Here is a 20,000-nt window from a genome sequence, read left to right as displayed (position 1 = left end):
CACCTTTGCCCTGCCCCCCAGCTCTTAGCTCCCCCCTGGGTTTCTGATCACTGTCAGTGGCAGGGGGCTTCTTCCTGCTTTCCCTTTCGCCTCCCTGCATTGTGCCTACATATGCAAATTAACCACCATTTTGTTGGCAGTTAACTGCCAATCTTAGTTGGCAGTTAATTTGCATATAGCCCTGATTAGCCAATGAAAAGGGTAGTGCCGTACGCCAATTACCATTTTTCTCTTTTATTAGTGTAGATATTTTAAAATATTCTAGTCTTCATTCTGTGGTAAACTTTTAATTTTCTGGCAATTGTTGCTATTACTGTTGATTGGATTGAAGAGTACTAGAGCACACTTAAGATTCCTGGCACCCTTTAATGCTCTCATTTTTAAGTCAAAGCAAGATACAGTGTAGTCTATGGTGAATATTGGGGGAGAGAATCCCATTTAATACTTACCTATTGCTATCAATACTTTTTTATCTTAAAGAATTTGTTAGTGAATGTTATATCATAAGTCTTATTTTAAAGTGGCTCCATAGATTCTGTTTTTAATTTCAAATACTCTTAATTATAGGATTTACAGTTATATTGTGACTTTCCCGATATTATTGATGTCAGTATTAAGCAGGCAAGCCAAGAAGGCTCAAATGAAAGCAGAATTGTAACTATCCATAAGCAAGATGGTAAAAATCTGGTAAGTTTGCTTTATAACTAAATAATGGTTATGTTATACAGTTTTTAGAAGTATTTATTTTTAATATCCAAGGTATCTTGTAGAAATTTTTATTGTAGTTTTAAATATAGCTCTAAATATCAGTTTAGTAAGCTTTATTTTATTATACTAGCTTTTTGTGTCACTACCAAAACTATCTTCCCATGGAGTTTCTTGTAATTAATGTGTTTTTCATTCATTTTTATGATTAGTAAAGCATTAGCTACTTTTTCTTCCTACTCTGGATTGCACTAGTTCCCTGTTGTTCTTTTGTTTGTTTGTTTGTTTTGTTAAGCCTCACCCGAGGATATTTTTCTATTGATTTTTAGGGAGAGAGGAAAAGAGAGGGGATGACAGAGAAAAACATTGATGTGAGAGAAACACATCAATTGGTTGCCTCCTGCATGATCTCTGACCAGGGCTCGGGCCAGGGAGGAGCCTGCAACTGAGGTACCTGCAACCGAGGTACGTGCCCTAGACCAGAATCGAACCCGAGCCCCTTTGGTCAGCAAACTGATGCTCTATCCACTCTGAGCCAAATTGGCAAGAGCCCTGTTGTAGTTCTTATTCCTGATTATCATCTTTTTTTTTTTTTACACCTATGGGTATGTGAATAATACCAGTCATACTGCCTAATTAAAGGAGAGCAAGAAATCAAAACAATACTACCAGGAATTTATATGCAAAATGTAAACCAATCCCAGGTCAGCCTGCCCAAGCTGTAAGACATGATTGATTATAAAAGATTTAACCCTTTCTCTTTTATTAAATATCTTCAGAAATCCCACTTATTTTAATTGAAATGAAATGTAACTAGACACTAAATGGGTCCAAGGCCGACTGTCACTACTTGAGCCAAATTAAGCAGAGTCAAGATTGAATCATACATACTAGAAAGTGTTTATTCCAGTAATGCTGGCAGTATTGAGAAAGCAGCAGGTCATCCTGAATATCCTGCTCTCCGACCTTTCATTTCAAAAGAACTCTTCTGTAGGATTAGTGGGTGGGAAAAATCTTCAGTTAGTGAGTTCCCGGGGACTGCCTCTTTTCCTTGTCCTTGTAAAGATTAGCCCCGAATGCTGCCTCCCTTCAGATAGGTTCTGTCCTTGATCTGGTCACTGGGATGCCTTATCTCCCGGGCTTGTTCTTCTTGTAATGTGCTTCAGTTTCCCAGGGTCGGTAAGAAAATATTTTTTTTTTATGGTGAGTAGTTATTAAACAACTATGATTCTGTTTTTATTATATGCCCCTCCTCTATGAAAAAAAAATACATTCTTTTATACCCTGCTCTTAAATGCATTATTTATGTGGCTCTGTTTTCAGCTCCGATATTTCTTAACTTCCTGGCTTAAATGTCATATTAGTGTTATTTGATTATTTAACTTAAGTATCTGTATGTACCTCTCTGGCCAGTTCAGGTTTATATTACCAAAAATATAATTAACTTGCAACTCATTTTAGTCAGCAAGCTTTCCTGTTCTTAGATAAAAATATGATTAATAGTGTGCACCTACTCCTTACTAGACTATATATGATTTAAGTTTATATTGTATACATTTTAGTTTATAGCATAAGTACTTTAACTTAACAGTGTAAATTTGGTATGTAAAAATAAATCATTATTTCTAATTAATACCAACTTTTATATTGGATTAGATAGATTTCTAATTGAGATAACTGGCATTTTTCTAATGGGGATACTGGAAAATATAGTAAAATTATGGATGTAGAGTGAACTATAACTGGAAAGGCATAATAAGCTTATATTAAAGAGTGTCTTAAATATTAGAATAATTTATAATTTATATTGGGCCATACGAGACATTTGAGCAATGTGGAAAAAAATTTAGAATTAATTTAACAACATGGAGCAAAGAGAATTTTCAGTATGTAGCATGCAGTTGACTTTTTAAATGATACTTTTTTTTCTTTTCTCTGCTTAGGAAATTGAACTTAGTTCATTAAAGGAGGCTTTGTCTTTTGTGTCATTAATTGATGGATATTATAGATTAACTGCAGATGCACATCATTACCTCTGTAAAGAAGTAGCATCTCCAGTGGTGCTTGAAAATATACAAAGCAATTGTCATGGCCCAATTTCGTAAGTAAAACATAGTTTAAAAGTAAATTTTTGTTGTTGCTAATTTTCACCTGAGGATATTTTTTCATTGATTTTGAGAGAGAGAGAGAGAGAGAGAGAGAGAGAGAGAATGAGAGAATGTGAGACACATCATTGGTTGCCTTCCATACGTGCCCTGACTAGGGCTGGAGATTGAGCCTGCAACCAAGGTATGTGCCCTTGACCAGAATTGAACCTGAGACCCTTTAGTCTGCGGGCCAACGTTCTATCCACTGAGCCAAACCTGCTAGAGCTAGAAGTAAATTTTTTAAATAGTAAATGAAATATTTACAAAAAAGGTTTTATACAACAGAGTGATGTACATAGGTTTAGGACAGTGATGGCGAACCTTTTGAGCTCAGCGTGTCAGCATTTTGAAAAACCCTAACTTAACTCTGGTGCCGTGTCACATACAGAAATTTTTTGATATTTGCAACCATAGTAAAACAAAGATTTATATTTTTTATATTTATTTTATATATTTAAATGCCATTTAACAAAGAAAAATCAACCAAAAAAATGAGTTTGTGTGTCACCTCTGACACATGTGTCCTAGGTTCGCCATCACTGCTTTAGGAGTTTAGAAAAAAAGAACTTAACTGAAGTTTTTCTGTAATAAAAGTCTATTTACAATAAGATATAAATAAGAATTAGAATTATTTAGGATATAATTTATTACCTGTATCTCAATCTACAATACTTCTTATTTGTATAATTTGAGTTGCCTAGGTGTGTTACAAGATAGTGATAGATGATTCTTGCTTTCATGTAGATTACATTTTGATTTTTCTTTCAAGATGTGCAGCTTCGATGAAGCATATAGCAGATTTTAAAACTCAGTCTTTGTTACTTGCAATTGGTCTTCTAGTAGACTTTGGATTATATTAAATATTAAAATAATGCACATAAATTTTTATATTAGAAATTGCTATGGTAGAAGAGACATAGGTGTTTATGAGAATATTGTTTTTAAAATACTAAGTTTGCAATCAGAAGGCAGAAAATTCAAATAAATGAGTTGTTCTTTGTGATTCTGTGTGTCCTCTAATGCTGTTGATGTTTTTAAAGCAATATAATTGTCCCTTGAATTGGTTTGAACTTAATATTTTTCTTTACAAGATTATTGATAAACTTACAAAGTAGAGGATACTTCTAAAAATTCTGAGTTTTAGATTTCACTTTTGATCTTTTAGATGATATCTTACTATGTTATCATTCACATTACTTCTTTATGTTTAGAATGGATTTTGCCATAAGTAAACTGAAGAAAGCAGGTAATCAGACTGGACTTTATGTACTTCGATGCAGTCCTAAGGAGTTTAATAAATATTTTTTGACTTTTGCTGTCGAGGTTAGTATGTCACATTCATTAACGGTAACATCTTTATTTAGTCTATATAATTTCCCCTTTATGTTTAGGTACCATATATATTTCCTTTTTAATACTCTGAATTATAGCTCTGGATATAGCTAGCATAATAATATTTAATTTACCCCAGGGATCCTGCATGTATAATAAATTATAATTCCTAGGATTTATATAAAAACATAAAATTATTTATAATGTCCTTCTGTCTTTTAATGTAGAATTTCTGCGGGTTTATTTTTTGGTGTTTGGGTGTCACAAGGGTGTCATACTGCATCAATTCTCTTAAAGTCTCTTTTTTCAGAAAGATGGAAATCTTTACCAAAACATATAGAACACAATAAATCAGGAGTAAACTTTCCTTTTACTAGTAATGGTTATAAGATTAGAGTAAAATAAGGCAATAACAAAGAAACAAACATTATTGAACTTTTAGCTAGTGGTGGGTTTTTTTCTTTTTCTTTTTTTTTTTAAAAATATATTTTATTGATTTTTACAGAGAGGAAGGGAGAGGGATAGAGAGTTAGAAACATCGATGAGAGAGAAACATCAACCAGCTGCCTTCTGCACACCCCCTACTGGGTATGTGCCCGCAACCAAGGTACATGCCCTTGACCAGAATCGAACGAACGACCCTCAGTTTGCAGGCCGATGCTCTATCCACTGAGCCAAACTGGCTAGGGCTGTTTTTTTTTTTTAGGTTTAGACACACAGTAGTTTTTATTATCAAAACAAAATGTTTACAAAATTATGAACGCTCTATCCACTGAGCCAAACTGGTTCGGGTGGTTTTTTTCTTTTTAAAAAATCCTTACTTGCAGATGCACAATATTGATTAGAGAGAGAGAGAGAGAGAGAGAGAGAGAGAAAAACATCGATGTGAGAGAGAAACATTCATTGGTTGCCTCCCTTACTTGCCCCATCCGGGATTGAACCTGCAAGCTGGGTGTGTGCCCTCACTGGGAATCAAACCCGCAACCTTTTGATGTAAAATGCTCCAGTCAACTGAGCCACCCAGCCAGGGCTAACCTCTTTCAATATTAAGAATGACAATCTACAATGTATGTTTTAAGCTTAAAACTACAATGAAACCTCATTTTTTTAAAACATTTTAAAATTATTTATTGATTGGATGTGAGGGCGTTTTCAAATAACTTAATTGCCATCTAGAACAAAGCTCGAGAGTCTTTACAGAAAAATAAAAATATCCTGCACCCAGCAAGATAAAATTCATAATACCTGGCATTCAATAAGAAATTTCCAGGCATGCAAAGAATAAGAAAATATAACCCATATTGAGGAGAAAAATAAATCAACTGAAAGTGACTGAGAACTGGTTTTGCTGCCTTCCTTTAAAAAAAAAAAAAAGAAAAAAAATTATTTATTGATTGATTTTAAAGAGAGAGAAATATCAACTTGTTCCACTTTTATATGCAATATTGGTTGATTCTTGTACGTGCCCTGACCAGGGATTGAACTTGCAGTCTTGGCATATCAGGACGATGCTGTAACGGTGAAACCTCACTCTTAATGCAGATTATTTGTATGCCATCTAAGATTGTTTACAATCCAAAATTATCTAAAAAGATAGTATCACTTATAAGGCAGTTTCATGGTATAAATCTTGAAAAACTTTATATTAGCTTCCAAAATTTATCTTGTTTTTTAAAATATAGAAAGTAAGGATTTTGTTATTCAGTTATTTTAAGTTTTATAAAATACAGTTGTTACCTTATATTTAGCATATGCGGAGTGGATTTATTGTCCATAAAAACAGAAGGTAGGTTACTCTACAACTTTAGTATTGTAAAATGCTCTATCCTAATTTCACAATATTTTCTCACTGAAATTATAGTAGCTCATTATATTCAATTACCAAATCAAAATAAATATATTGTTATGTATTAGGGAATGTATGTTACATAGCCCTGTTTCAAGAAGTTTGTCTTTTGGGAAAAAAGAAGAAAGAATACAAAAAATTTACTAAATTGAGCATTGTAATTATTCAGTACTAGAGGCCTGAGGCACGAAATTCATGCAAGGGGCTCGGCCCTCGGAGCCCCTCGCAGCCTCGGCCGGCCCTCTCAGCCCCTTGCAGCCTCGGCCAGCCTTGGCAGCCCCCTCGCAGTCTCAGCCGGCCCTCGCAGCCCCTGCAGCCTCAGCCAGCTCTTGCAGCCCTGGCTTTGTCCCGAGGTCCTCCGGACGGTCGTCCTGAAGGATGTCCCGATGGTTGTTCTGTTCGGTCTAATTATAGTATTAGCCCTTTATTATATAGTACAGGCATAGACAACAACAGAAAATACAGTTAAAGATCTTTTGGAGTAGGAAGGATTTGAGATAGACCTTGAAGTATTTAGTTGAGTTTATACAAATGGTCCTGAATAGGTTAAATATGCTTATTAAGAAGCCGTTCAAAAAATAGATGAATGAACAAGCTTGTTAATGAACAAGCACATAAGACAGACATTGAAAAACTGAAAATATTAGCATTCCCATATTGGAGACAATTACACAAATACAGTAGTGGCACAGTGGAATGGAAATGACCTTTGCTTGTGGAATGTGGTGAGAGTTATAGGGAGGACCTCACAGGAAGCGGTACTTGAACTAAGTTTTAGGAATGAATAAAAGTCCATTGCTCAGAAAGAAAACATGTACATACATAGGTAGAGAGAGAGCATGTACAGTTATCATGAAAAAGCATGGCACTTGCTTGGAATTTTTTGAGTCACAATATAGCCAGAACATAGGCTGTATTTTGTAATTGGCAGAAGTTGAGATTGGAGATGGAGGCAGAATCCTGCTCAAGGAACACCTCATACACTAAATTGGTTATAGACTTTATCTTATAAGTGATGGAAAACTGTTAACGATGGTATTATTATTGTTAATTATCATTGCTTTTTGAAAAATAAAGTCAACTCTTAAGCCATTTCTTTAGCCTATATAATATAGTTCCTTTTGAGGAATCAAGCACCTCCATTACCCTATTCTGAGACTATACTAGGATTCATGATTCAAATGTCTAAATATTTTGTTGGTTAGTTTTGTGAAATCCATTTTATAATAGTAATCACTATGATGTCCATTGTGATTTCCCCCCTCTCTCTTTATAATTAAACTTATATAGCGTGATAATGTCATTGAATATAAGCACTGTTTGATTACAAAAAATGAGAATGGAGAATACAACCTCAGTGGGACTAAGAAGAACTTCAATAATCTTAAAGATCTTTTGAATTGCTACCAAATGGAAACCGTTCGCTCAGACAATATAATTTTCCAGTTTACAAAATGCTGTCCTCCAAAGCCAAAAGGTAAAATAATTTTCTAGTTATTTTAAAAATATGGGTCATGGCTTGTGTATATAGTGAGTGATATCTTTAGTATATTGATTTAAAAAGAAAGAAGAAAGAAGCAGCTCCATAAACAGATTACTTTTGCCTCCTTCTTTATAAATATATCCTCAAATAGGATTGTTTGGTTTGGTTTGGGTTTTCTAGAAGTGACATGAAGTTCTATAATTCCAAAATGATATTAAAAATAATAATGCTTGATATAAATCAATCATTTATTAATTGAATTGAAAGACCTCACTACCAAATTCTCATATGTGGTTCTAAGTAAACACTATAATTTCTTATACTTTTAAAATAAAAATAGTAAGGTTGGAAATCTCGTGAAATAATGATTGTTAAAAATTATTAAAATTCCTGAAAATGTATATTAGTTATGGAAGTGAATAATTTTGAATATTTGAAATAAGTGGTTAAGGTACATTAAAGTTCAGTGAATAAACTGCTAAATAATTTTCTATAGAAAAAAATGAACAGTCAAAGTTATTAAGCATTTCTGATATTTAGAACACATTTTATTTTACCCCCTTGGAGAACTTTATGTCCTCAGCATGTTTTTATTATATATGTTTTCATTATTTCTTTTTTTTCTTTTACAGATAAATCAAACCTTCTGGTCTTTAGAACAAATAGTGTTTCTGATGTACCAACCTCACCAACATTACAGAGACATAATAATGTGAACCAAATGGTGTTTCACAAAATCAGAAATGAAGATTTAGTATTTGTAAGTCATTAGATGCTGATTATGGTCTTTCTTGTCCTTTTAAAATAACAAATGTTTCCCACTTATATTCATGTGACATTTGGAAGTATTTTATTATAACCTATATTAAAATTTTTTGCATTTTAAATATTTTTATTTCTTGTGAAAGTATAATGCCAAACTTAAGGAGAAATTAATAATATTATTTTAAGAAGGGAATTGTACTTTTTACAGGATTTTAAAAATTTCTTTATAAATCTTAAATTAAAAATTAAAAATCTTCTTCTACAAAAGACCTATATCTTAATTCTCAAATTGTAGAGAAAGTAAGGGAAATTCAAGGGATTAAAAGTAAGAAAGGCCCTAGCCGGTTTGGCTCAGTGAATAGAGCGTCGGCCTGCAGACTCAAGGGTCTCGGGTTTGATTCCGGTCAAGGGCATATGCCTGGGTTGCGGGCTTGATCCCCAGTGGGGCGTGTGCAGGAGGCAGCCAATCAATGATTCTCTATCATCATTGATGTTTCTATCTCTCTTTCCATCTCTCTTCCTCTCTGAAATCAATAAAAATATTAAAAAAAAAAGAAACTGAAAAGAAAGTAGTACGTAATATCTGATGGTTTGGCTATAGAATGATGTTGGAGGTTGGGATTAGTCTCACTAACCAAGGAGATTAAGATCTAAAAGTAGGGCCAAGTCTTAAGGCCTACAGAAGAACAGGAGTTAAAAGTGAGGCCGTGTCTAAATAAAGCCAGGACCTTCAAATAAATACATTCTCAGTAAAACAATATGTGGATTGTGAAAAAATTCACCCACTAGTAAAAGGGGCAGAGAAGTGTTGTTTTAGGTGGGCTCTAAGGAAAAAATGTCTCTCCTGAGAATTTGTAATCATAGGCTTTTGAGTTTGGGTTTATACCACCTGCCTGATCTAAGCTAATAATTAAAATAAAAAAAAATGATACTCTCCTAGTAATACCTTGTAGTGCTTGGCAGAAGCAGAAACAAAATCTTTTTGGAAGAACATATTCTTAACCTCGCTCACTCAGAAGTCTACCGATGAAATGACTCCAAACATGAGCTTTTTTTTTTTTTTAATCCTCCCTTGAGGATATTTTTCCATTGATTTTTAGAGAGAGAGGGAAAGACAGAAATATCAGTGAGAGAGAAACACCTTGATTGGTTGCCTCCTGCATGTACCCCGACCTGGGCCCAGGCAGCAGGGGAGCCTGTAACCGAGGTATGTACCCCTGCCCGCCTTGTCCCCCCACTGGAATCAAACCAGGACCCTTCAGTCCAGACCAACACTCTATCCACTGAGCCAAACTGGCTAGGGCCAAGCATGAGCTTTTAATTGAAAAAATTAAAAGGGAAATAGTCCTAGAGTAACCAAGAGTAAGCAGACCAACAAACATCAAAGTATTTCATATAACAGATTTTTGAAATAACAGATTTTTAGAGAGAGATTATAAAATGTGCCAAGCCAGCTCAGCCAAGGGTTCGAAAGCCTGAGTGAGGGTGGCGAAGAATGGAGTAAATGACAAAGAATAAGCTGGGTCTAGGTGGATCTTCCTGTTCCCAACTGAGGCCACAGAGAGATCCAGGGGCAAGCTGAGCCTTTATTTTATAGCCAGAGGTAAACAAGGTAGTGGTTACCATAGTTACACTGTTCTTGTGAGTTTCACTTGTTTTGGCAGCACTTGCTGCACCTCCCTCAGCCCATTAGCTACCCAGATAAGATCTAGGGAGCGTCACAAGGTCAAGACTAATTATGCTTAAGAGGACTGTGCCCTCTAAGCTGGGACTTGTTTGTGACTTTGCCAACAGGTCAGTCCGAGGCTTAACCCTATAGCCTTGCCCTACAATAAAATACATATTTTTAAAGATATAAAAGGCAATGGAAGCATGGGGAAAAAACAAGACACTTTTTAAAAAGAACAAATATTTAGAGAAGAAAAATAAAGAAATGGAAAATCACACTCATTGACAGTGATACAAAATGAACAGGTTAATAAGCAGGTTACCTTTAGTTGAAAAGATAATTAGTGAATTGGAAGAGAGATCTGAAAAATTTTCATGTTGAGCAGAATGAGTAAGAAAATGATCACTGATGTCCAAGTTCCATAAAGAGACAGTAGATAAAATTATCAAGAATTATAAAGACATCCTCAGGTAATGGGAAGCAGAGTCCCCAGCTAACCTACTTAACAAAACTAATAATAGGAGACTTTCAGTTTGAACATAGGCAGCCCTGCTTCAGAGTTCAGGGTTTCGACAATTACTCTGGAAGGATGTATAAGAAATACTAGTCGAGGCTAATTATTGAGCATTTACTGTGTCATAGACTATACTAAGTGCTTTCATGTATTTATTCACTTATTGCACATAACAATCTATGGAAAAATAGTTATTCCTATTCCTCCAATGAGGAAAAGACAGCTGCAGCAGAAAAAGATTAAATTGCCTGTACAGTAGGCCCTCAGGTTACATCGGAGATCCGTTCCTATGGCACGACGTAATGCAATTTTCACTGTAAGTCAGAAGCCACCTACATAAGCACCTACGTCACTCATATGGAGCACATACACAGCAGTAATGAAGTGAAACATTAAAAAAAATTAAAGATAACAATTCCTGACCTTTTGGTAAATTAATAATAAAAAACAAAGCACATATGTACATACGTCAAAATGACAGAACTCTCTTTTTTTTATAAACAAATGGGAGATGGTAACGTAACCCCGAAATGAACTTGAGTGCGACGTAACCCGAGGACTGTCTGTATAGGGTCAAACAACTAGAAGGTAGTAGGTAATATGGAACAAGTCAGATATGCTGCCTTCACAGACCATACTGTACTGCCATTCTACTGCACTATTAGGAAAGGCAACAACAACAACAAAATTTCACATGTAAATAAATGTAGGTAGATAAAAAAAAATGTAGGTAAATATAGGTGATAATTATAGCCAATCCAGGGGGTTTAAGAATGGGTGAAACAAAAATACACTTTATTCATTAATCCTTATTTTTTTGTCTTCTATTGTATAAGGAAGCAGAATATAATTAATTCGGAGTCTTAAATCTGGGAGATATTTGCTCATGGATTTTTTTTTTTTTTTACTCTTTGTCATTGAACATATTTCCTCATTCCCACATCTTTATCTATCTTTACTCATTATTTTCTTTTCTTTCTTTCTTTTAAAGAATGAAAGTCTTGGCCAAGGCACTTTTACAAAAATTTTTAAAGGTGTAAGAAGAGAAGTAGGAGATTATGGTCAACTGCATGAAACGGAAGTTCTTTTAAAAGTTCTGGATAAAGCACATAGAAACTATTCAGAGGTATGTATACTCTTTGTGTAGTTTATTATATTTAAAGATGTGGTCTTAATATGCACACAACACATCATGCTTGCAGCTTTTCAAAATTGTAACTTTAAAAAGTTTATATCAAGGACCTTTCTGAGGATGGCCTTCTAGTGTGGCTATAGAAAATTATAGAATACTAGAGGCCTGGTGCACAACATTCGTGCACTGGAGGGTGGGGGTCCCAGCCTGAGCCCTCTTGCAGTCTGGGACGCCTCAGAGTATGTCGGACTGCCAGGTTACGGCAGACAGACGTCCCCTGAGGGGTCCTTAGTCCTGTAGCGGAGGGGGGAGAGGCTCCCACCACTCCACGCTGTGCTCGCCAGCCATGAGCCCAGCTTCTGGTGGAGCAGCGCTCCCCCTGTGGGAGCACACTAACCACCAGGGGGCAGCTCCTGCGTTGAGCGTCTGCCCCCCAGTGGTCAGTGCACGTCAGAGCGACTGGTCATTCCACCATTTGGTCGATTTGCATATTAGGGCTTTATTATATAGGATTTTTATAATAACATTTTAAAACTACTTTTGGCATTCTGTTAAGAGTGTCATTATGTCTCTGCATATACTAAGGCAGTGGTTTTCAGACTTGGTTCCCAGAGCTTTATGGGCTCCACAGATTTCTTTCATAGTGTCATCTACTTAAAAATAAAAAGAGAGAGTTTAGCTTTGGTCCATGTGGCTCAGTTACTTGGGCATTGTCCTGTGCACTGAAGGGTTACTGGTTTGGTTCCTGGTTGGGGCACATACCCCTTTTGCGGGCTTGATCCCCAGTGGAGGGTGTTCAGAAGACTGATTGAAGCTTTGCGCTTTCACATCAATCTTTCTCTTGCTCTCCCTTCCCTTTTTCTCTCTCTTCCTCTCTCTCTCTAAAAATCAATTTTTTAAAAAAGTTTGTACTAAGAAACATTCTAGTTGAAATACGGACTACAGAGATACTAGACCACAGAAACACAGCTGCTATTTGCCTGAGTTCTTAGCATAGCACAGCATCACCAAACATTTGTGATGTTTAAAATATCTTAAAGGATGTTAGTAAGAAGAGGATGTGAAACATACAAGTCAAAGAGTTGTTCTAATCCAGAACACCGCAGTGTTGGTGAATATGATTCTCAACAGCAATAGCCAGAGGTTCTAGTCAAAGTTTAGTTGAGTTAGAGTGATGTTAATACCATGCTAATCTCCCAACATAGTTGTCATGATATTTTATACGCACAGAGATAATTTTTTTTTACTTAAAATTTTTTTATTTTAAATTTAAATCATTTTAATTTTCGATTACAGTTGCCATACACCATATTAGTTCCAGGTGTACATTCCATTTCCTTAGGAAGTGTTATTTGAAGCTCCCATCCACTTACTTCAATCTCATATCACTATCTCTGGTGTCTATTTCTGTTTATACCTCTTCTTCTACTCTAGGTGTCATGAGTCTAAGCCTGTGTATCTTCCATCATTCATGCTGCCTTGTGTCACTATTGCTCTTTTCCATTGCTATCTTATTCCAGCCTTATTGAGGGGTTTCTTCAGAGAGAACTCTAGCATTAAGATGGATGGCACTGCAAGACCATATAAAGGGGACCAAAGCCCATCGTAGCCTTACATATATAGTTCTGCAGAGAAGAGGAGAAAGTGCATTTCTCTACCAGCAGTTCTCAACCTGTTGGTCGCGAACAATGAAAATACGTCCTGCATATCAGATATTTACATTACGATTCATAACAGTAGCAAAATTACAGTTATGAAGTAGCAACGAAAATAATTTTATGGTTGGGGGTCACCACAACATGAGGAACTGTATTAAAGGGCCGCGGCATTAGGAAGGTTGAGAACCACTGCACCGCCAAAGAATATCTTTCTGAACTGGGAATACTTATAGGCACAATCAATAATTCTTTTGCATGTTTTGTATGGTTTTCTTTTCTTTAGTCTTTCTTTGAAGCAGCAAGCATGATGAGCCAGCTTTCTCACAAGCATCTGGTTTTAAATTATGGAGTATGTGTCTGTGGAGAGGAGAGTAAGTAAATCTCTGGCTTCTTTATGTTAATGTTATGCCTTTCTCAGTACATCCATTTTTTTTATATAGAAAATTCATTTTCAGGATCATAGTTATGTATCATTATAAACCATAGTTTAACAGGAATTAAATATTATTGAAACCAAAAACATTGTAGAGCTGTTCAGTTAAGCCTTCTAAAAAAGGAAACCAATGAATGAAATTAAAATGCAGAAAATAGTTAATATGGCTTATGTTAAACAGTAGAGTATTATAATAAACAACGTTTACTAATCTTTTACCATAATGTACAGGGTTTGGCAAAAGTAGGTTTATAGTTGTGAGCACTCTAAACAGAGTTTATTATTTCTTGTATATTTGTTAATTATTGTATTATTTTTCCATACGAACAACTGTAACCTAGTTTTGCCCAACCCTATATATTATGGCTGGTTTAGCATAATAATGGAATAACTGGACATTTCTGTACAGTACCCATTTATTTGGAATTATAAAGATAAAGCATATAAATTATAGACTGATTTTTTTAAAAGAGTTCTTTGATTTTTAGAGAGTAAGGGAGAGAGAGGGAGAAACGTCGTCAACTGCCTCCTGCATATGCCCTGCTGCGGATCAAGCCTGCAACCTGGGCATGAATCCTGACTGGGAATCGAATCGGCAACCTTTCAGTGTACAGCACAATGCCCACCCAACTGAGCCACACTGGCCAGGCCTAGACTGATTTTGAATGAAACTGACTAAAATGATTAGATGTTGATATTAGATATATTCTATGTCTAAATTTAGACTGTTCATAAAAACTTACAAGGTTTACATTCAGAAACTTTGTATGTAATTCCTATTTTCAATTAGTAATGCAGATTAGATATGCATCCATACTCATATAACATTGCTTCATATATTTGAATATTGATAATCTTTTCAAAGGCAATAGCTTTCAAATCTGTTTTCTGGAAGTTCCTCAGATATTTCAGAGGAGTTAATAAAATGACTATAAATCTAAGTGCAGTAGTGGAGAGTTGTACCCACTTAACACCAACTAGAGTGGTTCTGTATTTATCCTTTTTATTTATTGATGTTTCTCATAATTTTTCACTTGGGGAGGATATACTTAGAGCATATAATTCCAATTCTTGCACTTGCTTTTATATTTATTTCATTGTTTCTGTGATGTACTCCTCATTAAAAAAAAAAAAAATCTGGCCCTAACTGGTTTGGCTCAGTGGATAGAGCGTTGGCCTGCGGACTGAAAAGTCCCAGGTTTGATTCCCATCAAAGACATGTACCTTGGTTGTGGGCACATCCCTAGTAGGGGGTGTGCGGGAGGTAGCTTATCGATGTTTCTCTTTCATTGTTGTTTCTAACTCTCTATCCCTTTCCCCTCCTCTCTGTAAAAAATCAATTAAAAATATATTTTTTCCTTAACTAATAATAAAAAAAAATGGGAAAAAAATAAAAATAAAAAAAACAAAAACAAAAATAAAAAATATATTTTAAAAAAATCTGAAATTGAGAAGCTGTGATATAATTGATGGCATGTTCAGCTTAATGGGTATTTTTTTCTTGTATAACATAAAATAAGGGGGCATATGATAATCTGTGGTATCTATGAAAAATAGTAAGTCTTACATGCCACATAAAAAAGATTTTATTAACCTCTTGTTCATTGCAACGTTGCAGCTACTAGATCTTTTTCTGGATATTTCCCCTAACAAATTTTCCTATAGGCATTTTTCTAAAATTAAATTTATTGGGGTAACATTGCACAATTTTTAATTATTGGTATGTGGATTGTTCTCCAAATTAACAATGGGCAGCAAAACTTTAATTTGTTTCTGTTACTCAGCGAGGTCCAAAGGCAACTTTTGTCAATAACAATTATTACATTCCAAATGAAAACTAAGTCATTTTAATATTAAATCAAGCAGTATCACAATTTGAGATTAGATCTACAGTATGCATTTTAAAGCAAATATATGAAATATAGGCATGTATGAAGTTTAGCCACTTAATAACTTACTGGGCCATGAACTAACATGGATAACAATGTGAAGTCTGTGAGAATTTCTTTAAAAATATGTATCATTATGCCATGTTAAAATTTCTTTACTTGAGTTTTTGTGGTTTTTATTTTGTATCTTAATTTTCCATTATTTAATTTTGAAGACAACACTATGCTTGATAAAAAAACAAAATATCAATAAATTCAAATTTGAAATCAAGAACTTAAGGTTACTCTATTACAAATTATTACTAGAAGAATGTAAATAAACCCTAAACCCAGTTAATTATTAAATAACATGCATTTATGTAGAAACAGTCTTGGCTTTCAGGAACTAAGTCAGTACTAACAGGGAATTTTTACTGTTTCATAATGGCAGTCAGTATTTTTTTTAAAAGCAAATACTTGCTTCTCTGGAAAATATATATCTTAATAGTATTTTTAAAAAATAGTTTTAAAGATAAAGCAATGCAAAACAATTTTTTACAGCATAAATTAAAGGAATGGATGCAGTTCAAACTCAAATTATCCTTCATATCTCCAATAGAATAGACATTGTTATTATTTTTTGTGTGTGGAAGAAGAATTCAGGAAGTTTTGAATGTCTAAATAGTTTCATGGAAGAAAAATTAATAATGTGAGACATTTTATTTGTTTTAAAAAAGCAGCCATAATTCAGTGATGACACATAGAGGTATGCTGAAGTAATATTTTATATGTGTGGGGGTTTGTAAAATGTATATTATTATAAAATATTTATGTACATATATAATATTGCATGTATTGTGTACATATATTTTACTATGTATTATTTATTTATTACTATGTGTAATGCATATTATGTATACAAAATTTAGATTCCTGTCTCTTGCTGTTGTGACTAAAATACACCCCCCCTTCTGAATGGTATGCAGCTGTTTAGCTTTTTAAATGAGTGAATTGTACGTAGTTTAATCTCTTTTCCTATAATACCCACAGGTACCTATAATATATTTATACAAGTTTCAAATTATATATATTTTGTATTGTATGTGTAAGTGAGCCTTATCATTATTATATTTTAATGCAGATATTCTGGTTCAGGAGTTTGTGAAATTTGGATCACTAGATACATATTTGAAAAAGAATAAAAATTCTATAAATATATTATGGAAACTTGAAGTGGCTAAACAGTTGGCATGGGCCATGCATTTTCTAGTAAGTAATTAGTATATTCTATAAAAAAATCATCACCCAAGGATATATTTTATTGGTTTTAGAGAGAGAGAGAGAAAGAGAGAAAAACATCGATGTAAGAGAAAACATTGATTGGCTGCCTCCCATACATGCCCGACTGAGGCTCGAACCTGCAACCTTTTGGTGTATGGGACAATGCTCCAACCACTGAGCAGCCCAGCCAGGGCAGTATATTCTTCATCAGGTATTTTATTTAGTGAAGCAATGTAGAAATGATCTTGACCTGGGAACAAGAAATAAGTCTGTGAATGGATGCTAAGTTATTTAAAATCATCTGTTTGTTTTATGAAAGGTATTATTTTAGGCATATATTTATTTATATAAAGTCACTTTTAATATAGTTTTGTCATTTCACCAATCTCTTAGAACTGATGACAAACAATCTAAGGTTTATGTCACTTGTGTTTAAAGAATTTAACCAAAAATTATGCAGAAATGTGCTAACTATGGATAGCAGAAAACTCAGAATATACCTTGTTGTATTGTTTGTGGGCACTTAGAAATTATGTCTAATAAGAAAGCAGTATTTCTGGAGAAGCAGAATACCAGAGGCCCAACCAGGGATCAGACCCTCAGAGCACACCTATATTCTGCTGCTGAAAATAAATAGTATTTCTCTCAGCTACTACCTAAAAATAGGTACTACTTAAAATCTCAACTTTAAAAGTGAAGTGGCATTGGGTAGTTTTAATGTATTTGTTTTATTCTGGGCATAGATTATTGTGTCATTTAAAATGTAAAACAAGAAGCACAGTGTTGCCATAAAATTTCCTTTTATTATCTCAAAGCATACCTCCAAATTAATGTTTACTAATTAATAGTCTTATTTTTCTTTTTTAAATCCATTCGGGGCTTAAGACATATTAAATGTTCATATATTTGTGGATTGATATTTGAATGTATTTATATTTTACTCTAATAGGAAGAAAAAAACCTTATTCATGGGAATGTATGTGCCAAAAACATTCTACTTATCAGAGAAGAAGACAGGAAGACAGGAAATCCTCCGTTCATCAAGCTTAGTGATCCTGGCATTAGTGTTACAGTTTTGCCAAAGGACAGTAAGTTCTATAGGGATCATATTTAATTTTATTAAGCTTTACTTGGAGGGTTGCATAAACACGTTAATTTTTCTTAAACCATTTTATTGGCATGTTCTTGATTAATAATAAAATTTATCTACCATTTTTAGCAATCTAAATTAAGTTATAGTTACATCCTAGTCTTTGTCCATTTGTCCTTATAAGCATGCTACTAGGGATTAGTGCTAATTCAATGCCAGAAGGAATCCCCATTTGGGGTATAGTGAAAAGGAAATTTTATCAGTGCCAAACAGCTAATTATGATAGAGCACTTCTGTGAATATAGCGAGACTGTGAGGCAGCTCTGAGGCCAGGCCCCTCTCTGGCTAGGCAGCTCTGCTCTGCTTTGTGCCAGTCTGCTTTGCACTGGCTAGTCTGCTGTGCTGTGCCTTGGTCTGCTCTGTTCTGTGCAAATCTGCTCTGGCCTCCACTGGCCTGCTCTGTGTTCTCTGCTGAGAAGTCAGGGAAATGCAGTTTTCAGTATTTGGAGGAAATAGAAAGTGCCTTCTAGAGCTAGAGGGGAGCTGGCTTATATAGACAGAAGTTCCAGACCCTGGTCCTTGATTGGTCTGTTCTGATGCAAATGAAGACTCCAAATCCTCACAGTTTGATCGGTCCAAAAAGTACTGTCCTTATTGCTCAGAATAGAGCCCTCTAATTGGTTGCAGCTGCACAGCTCCAATTGAATGGGGAAAACTTTAGTCTTGTTGGCTGAAATATGATTTCAGGAACTCCTTTATAAGGACTAACTCAAATGGCAGAAACAATGCAGCAGGCAGTTCAGTGCAGAGGCCAGTGGTATAGTGTAGACTTCTTCCTAAAGTGCAGTTTGTATGAGAGGCCCTTGTACAGAAATGGCTGCTAGGCCCTAGGGGTTTTTTGTTTTGTTTGCTTTTTTAAATTTGAGCCCAGTTAACTACCAGGAGCCCTTCTTAGTAGGCATCTTTCTCAGGGTCCACAGGACTATAAGATAATGTTTTAAAAAATTCTTTATTGTTGAAAATATTACAGATGTTCCCCTTTTCCCCCCACTGACCCCTTCTAGCTCTCACTCAACCCCACCCCTGCCTTCCCTTTGTGATTTGACAGTCTTTTCTATACTTCTGTACCTCTGGATCTATTTTGTTCATCAGTTTATTTTGTGTGTGGTTTTATATATATATATATATATAAAATTGATTTTTTACAGAGAGGAAAGGAGAGAGATAGAGAGAAACATCGAGCCTCCACTGAACCAAACCGGTTTTGGCTTATTTTGTTTTTGAGATTCCACATATGAGTGAGATTATGTGATACTTGTCTTTCTCTGACTGACTTATTTTTCTTAGCTTAATACTCTCTAGGTATAAAATGTCCATACTACCCAAAGCAATTTATAGATTGAATGCAATCTCTTTTAAAATACCAATAGCATATTTCACAGATGTAAAACAAATGCTCCAAAATTTATGTGGAGCCAAAAAGACCTTGAATACCACAGCCATCTTCAGAAAGAACAAAGTTTGAGGGATCACAATACCAGATATCAAGTTATACTACAAAGCCACTGTAATCAAAACAGCATGGTACTGACGCAAGAACATGCCTATAGATCAATGGAATACAACAGAGACCCCCATAAATCAACCTGTCATTAGTCTAAATATTTGACAAAGGAAGTAAGAGCATACAATGGAGTCAAGACAGACACTTCAATAAATGGTATTGGGAAAATTGGACAGGTACATACAAAAAAAATGAAACTACATCACCAGCTTACACTATACACAAGAATAAACTCAAGCCCTAGCTGGTTTGGCTCAGTGGATAGAGCATTGGCCTGGGGACTAAAGGGTCTCAGTTTCAGTTCTGGTCAAGGGCACACGCCTGGGCTGTGGGCTTGATCCCCAGTAGGGGGCATGCAGGAGGCAGCTGATCAATGATTCTCATCATTGATGTTTCTATTCTCTCTCCCTCTCCCTTCCTCTCTGAAATCAATAAAAATATATTTTAAAAAAGAACAAACTCAAAATGGATAAAAGACTTAAATGTAAGTTATGAAACCATAAAAATCCAGAA

General features: G+C 34.9%; 1 protein-coding gene across 4 annotated transcripts in view; it reads left to right on the top strand.

Moving 5' to 3' along the window:
* Positions 1 to 20,000, top strand: part of JAK2 (Janus kinase 2) — a 107,837-nt gene that overhangs the window by 60,426 nt on the left and 27,411 nt on the right. For all 4 annotated transcript variants that reach the window (XM_015570522.1, XM_006773839.2, XM_015570523.1 and 1 more), the window contains 9 exons: positions 568 to 687; positions 2,649 to 2,806; positions 4,064 to 4,175; positions 7,321 to 7,507; positions 8,146 to 8,273; positions 11,453 to 11,587; positions 13,535 to 13,622; positions 16,694 to 16,821; positions 17,783 to 17,921. In XM_015570522.1, coding sequence (XP_015426008.1) covers positions 568 to 687; positions 2,649 to 2,806; positions 4,064 to 4,175; positions 7,321 to 7,507; positions 8,146 to 8,273; positions 11,453 to 11,587; positions 13,535 to 13,622; positions 16,694 to 16,821; positions 17,783 to 17,921 — 1,195 coding nt within the window. The remainder of the gene's footprint in view (positions 1 to 567; positions 688 to 2,648; positions 2,807 to 4,063; positions 4,176 to 7,320; positions 7,508 to 8,145; positions 8,274 to 11,452; positions 11,588 to 13,534; positions 13,623 to 16,693; positions 16,822 to 17,782; positions 17,922 to 20,000) is intronic.

This window comes from Myotis davidii, unplaced genomic scaffold (genome assembly GCF_000327345.1).
Source record: "Myotis davidii unplaced genomic scaffold, ASM32734v1 scaffold547, whole genome shotgun sequence".
Taxonomy (NCBI): Eukaryota; Metazoa; Chordata; class Mammalia; order Chiroptera; family Vespertilionidae; genus Myotis; species Myotis davidii.
Note: the sequence above shows the minus strand (reverse complement) of the source record. Positions and strands in the feature narration are given on the sequence as shown.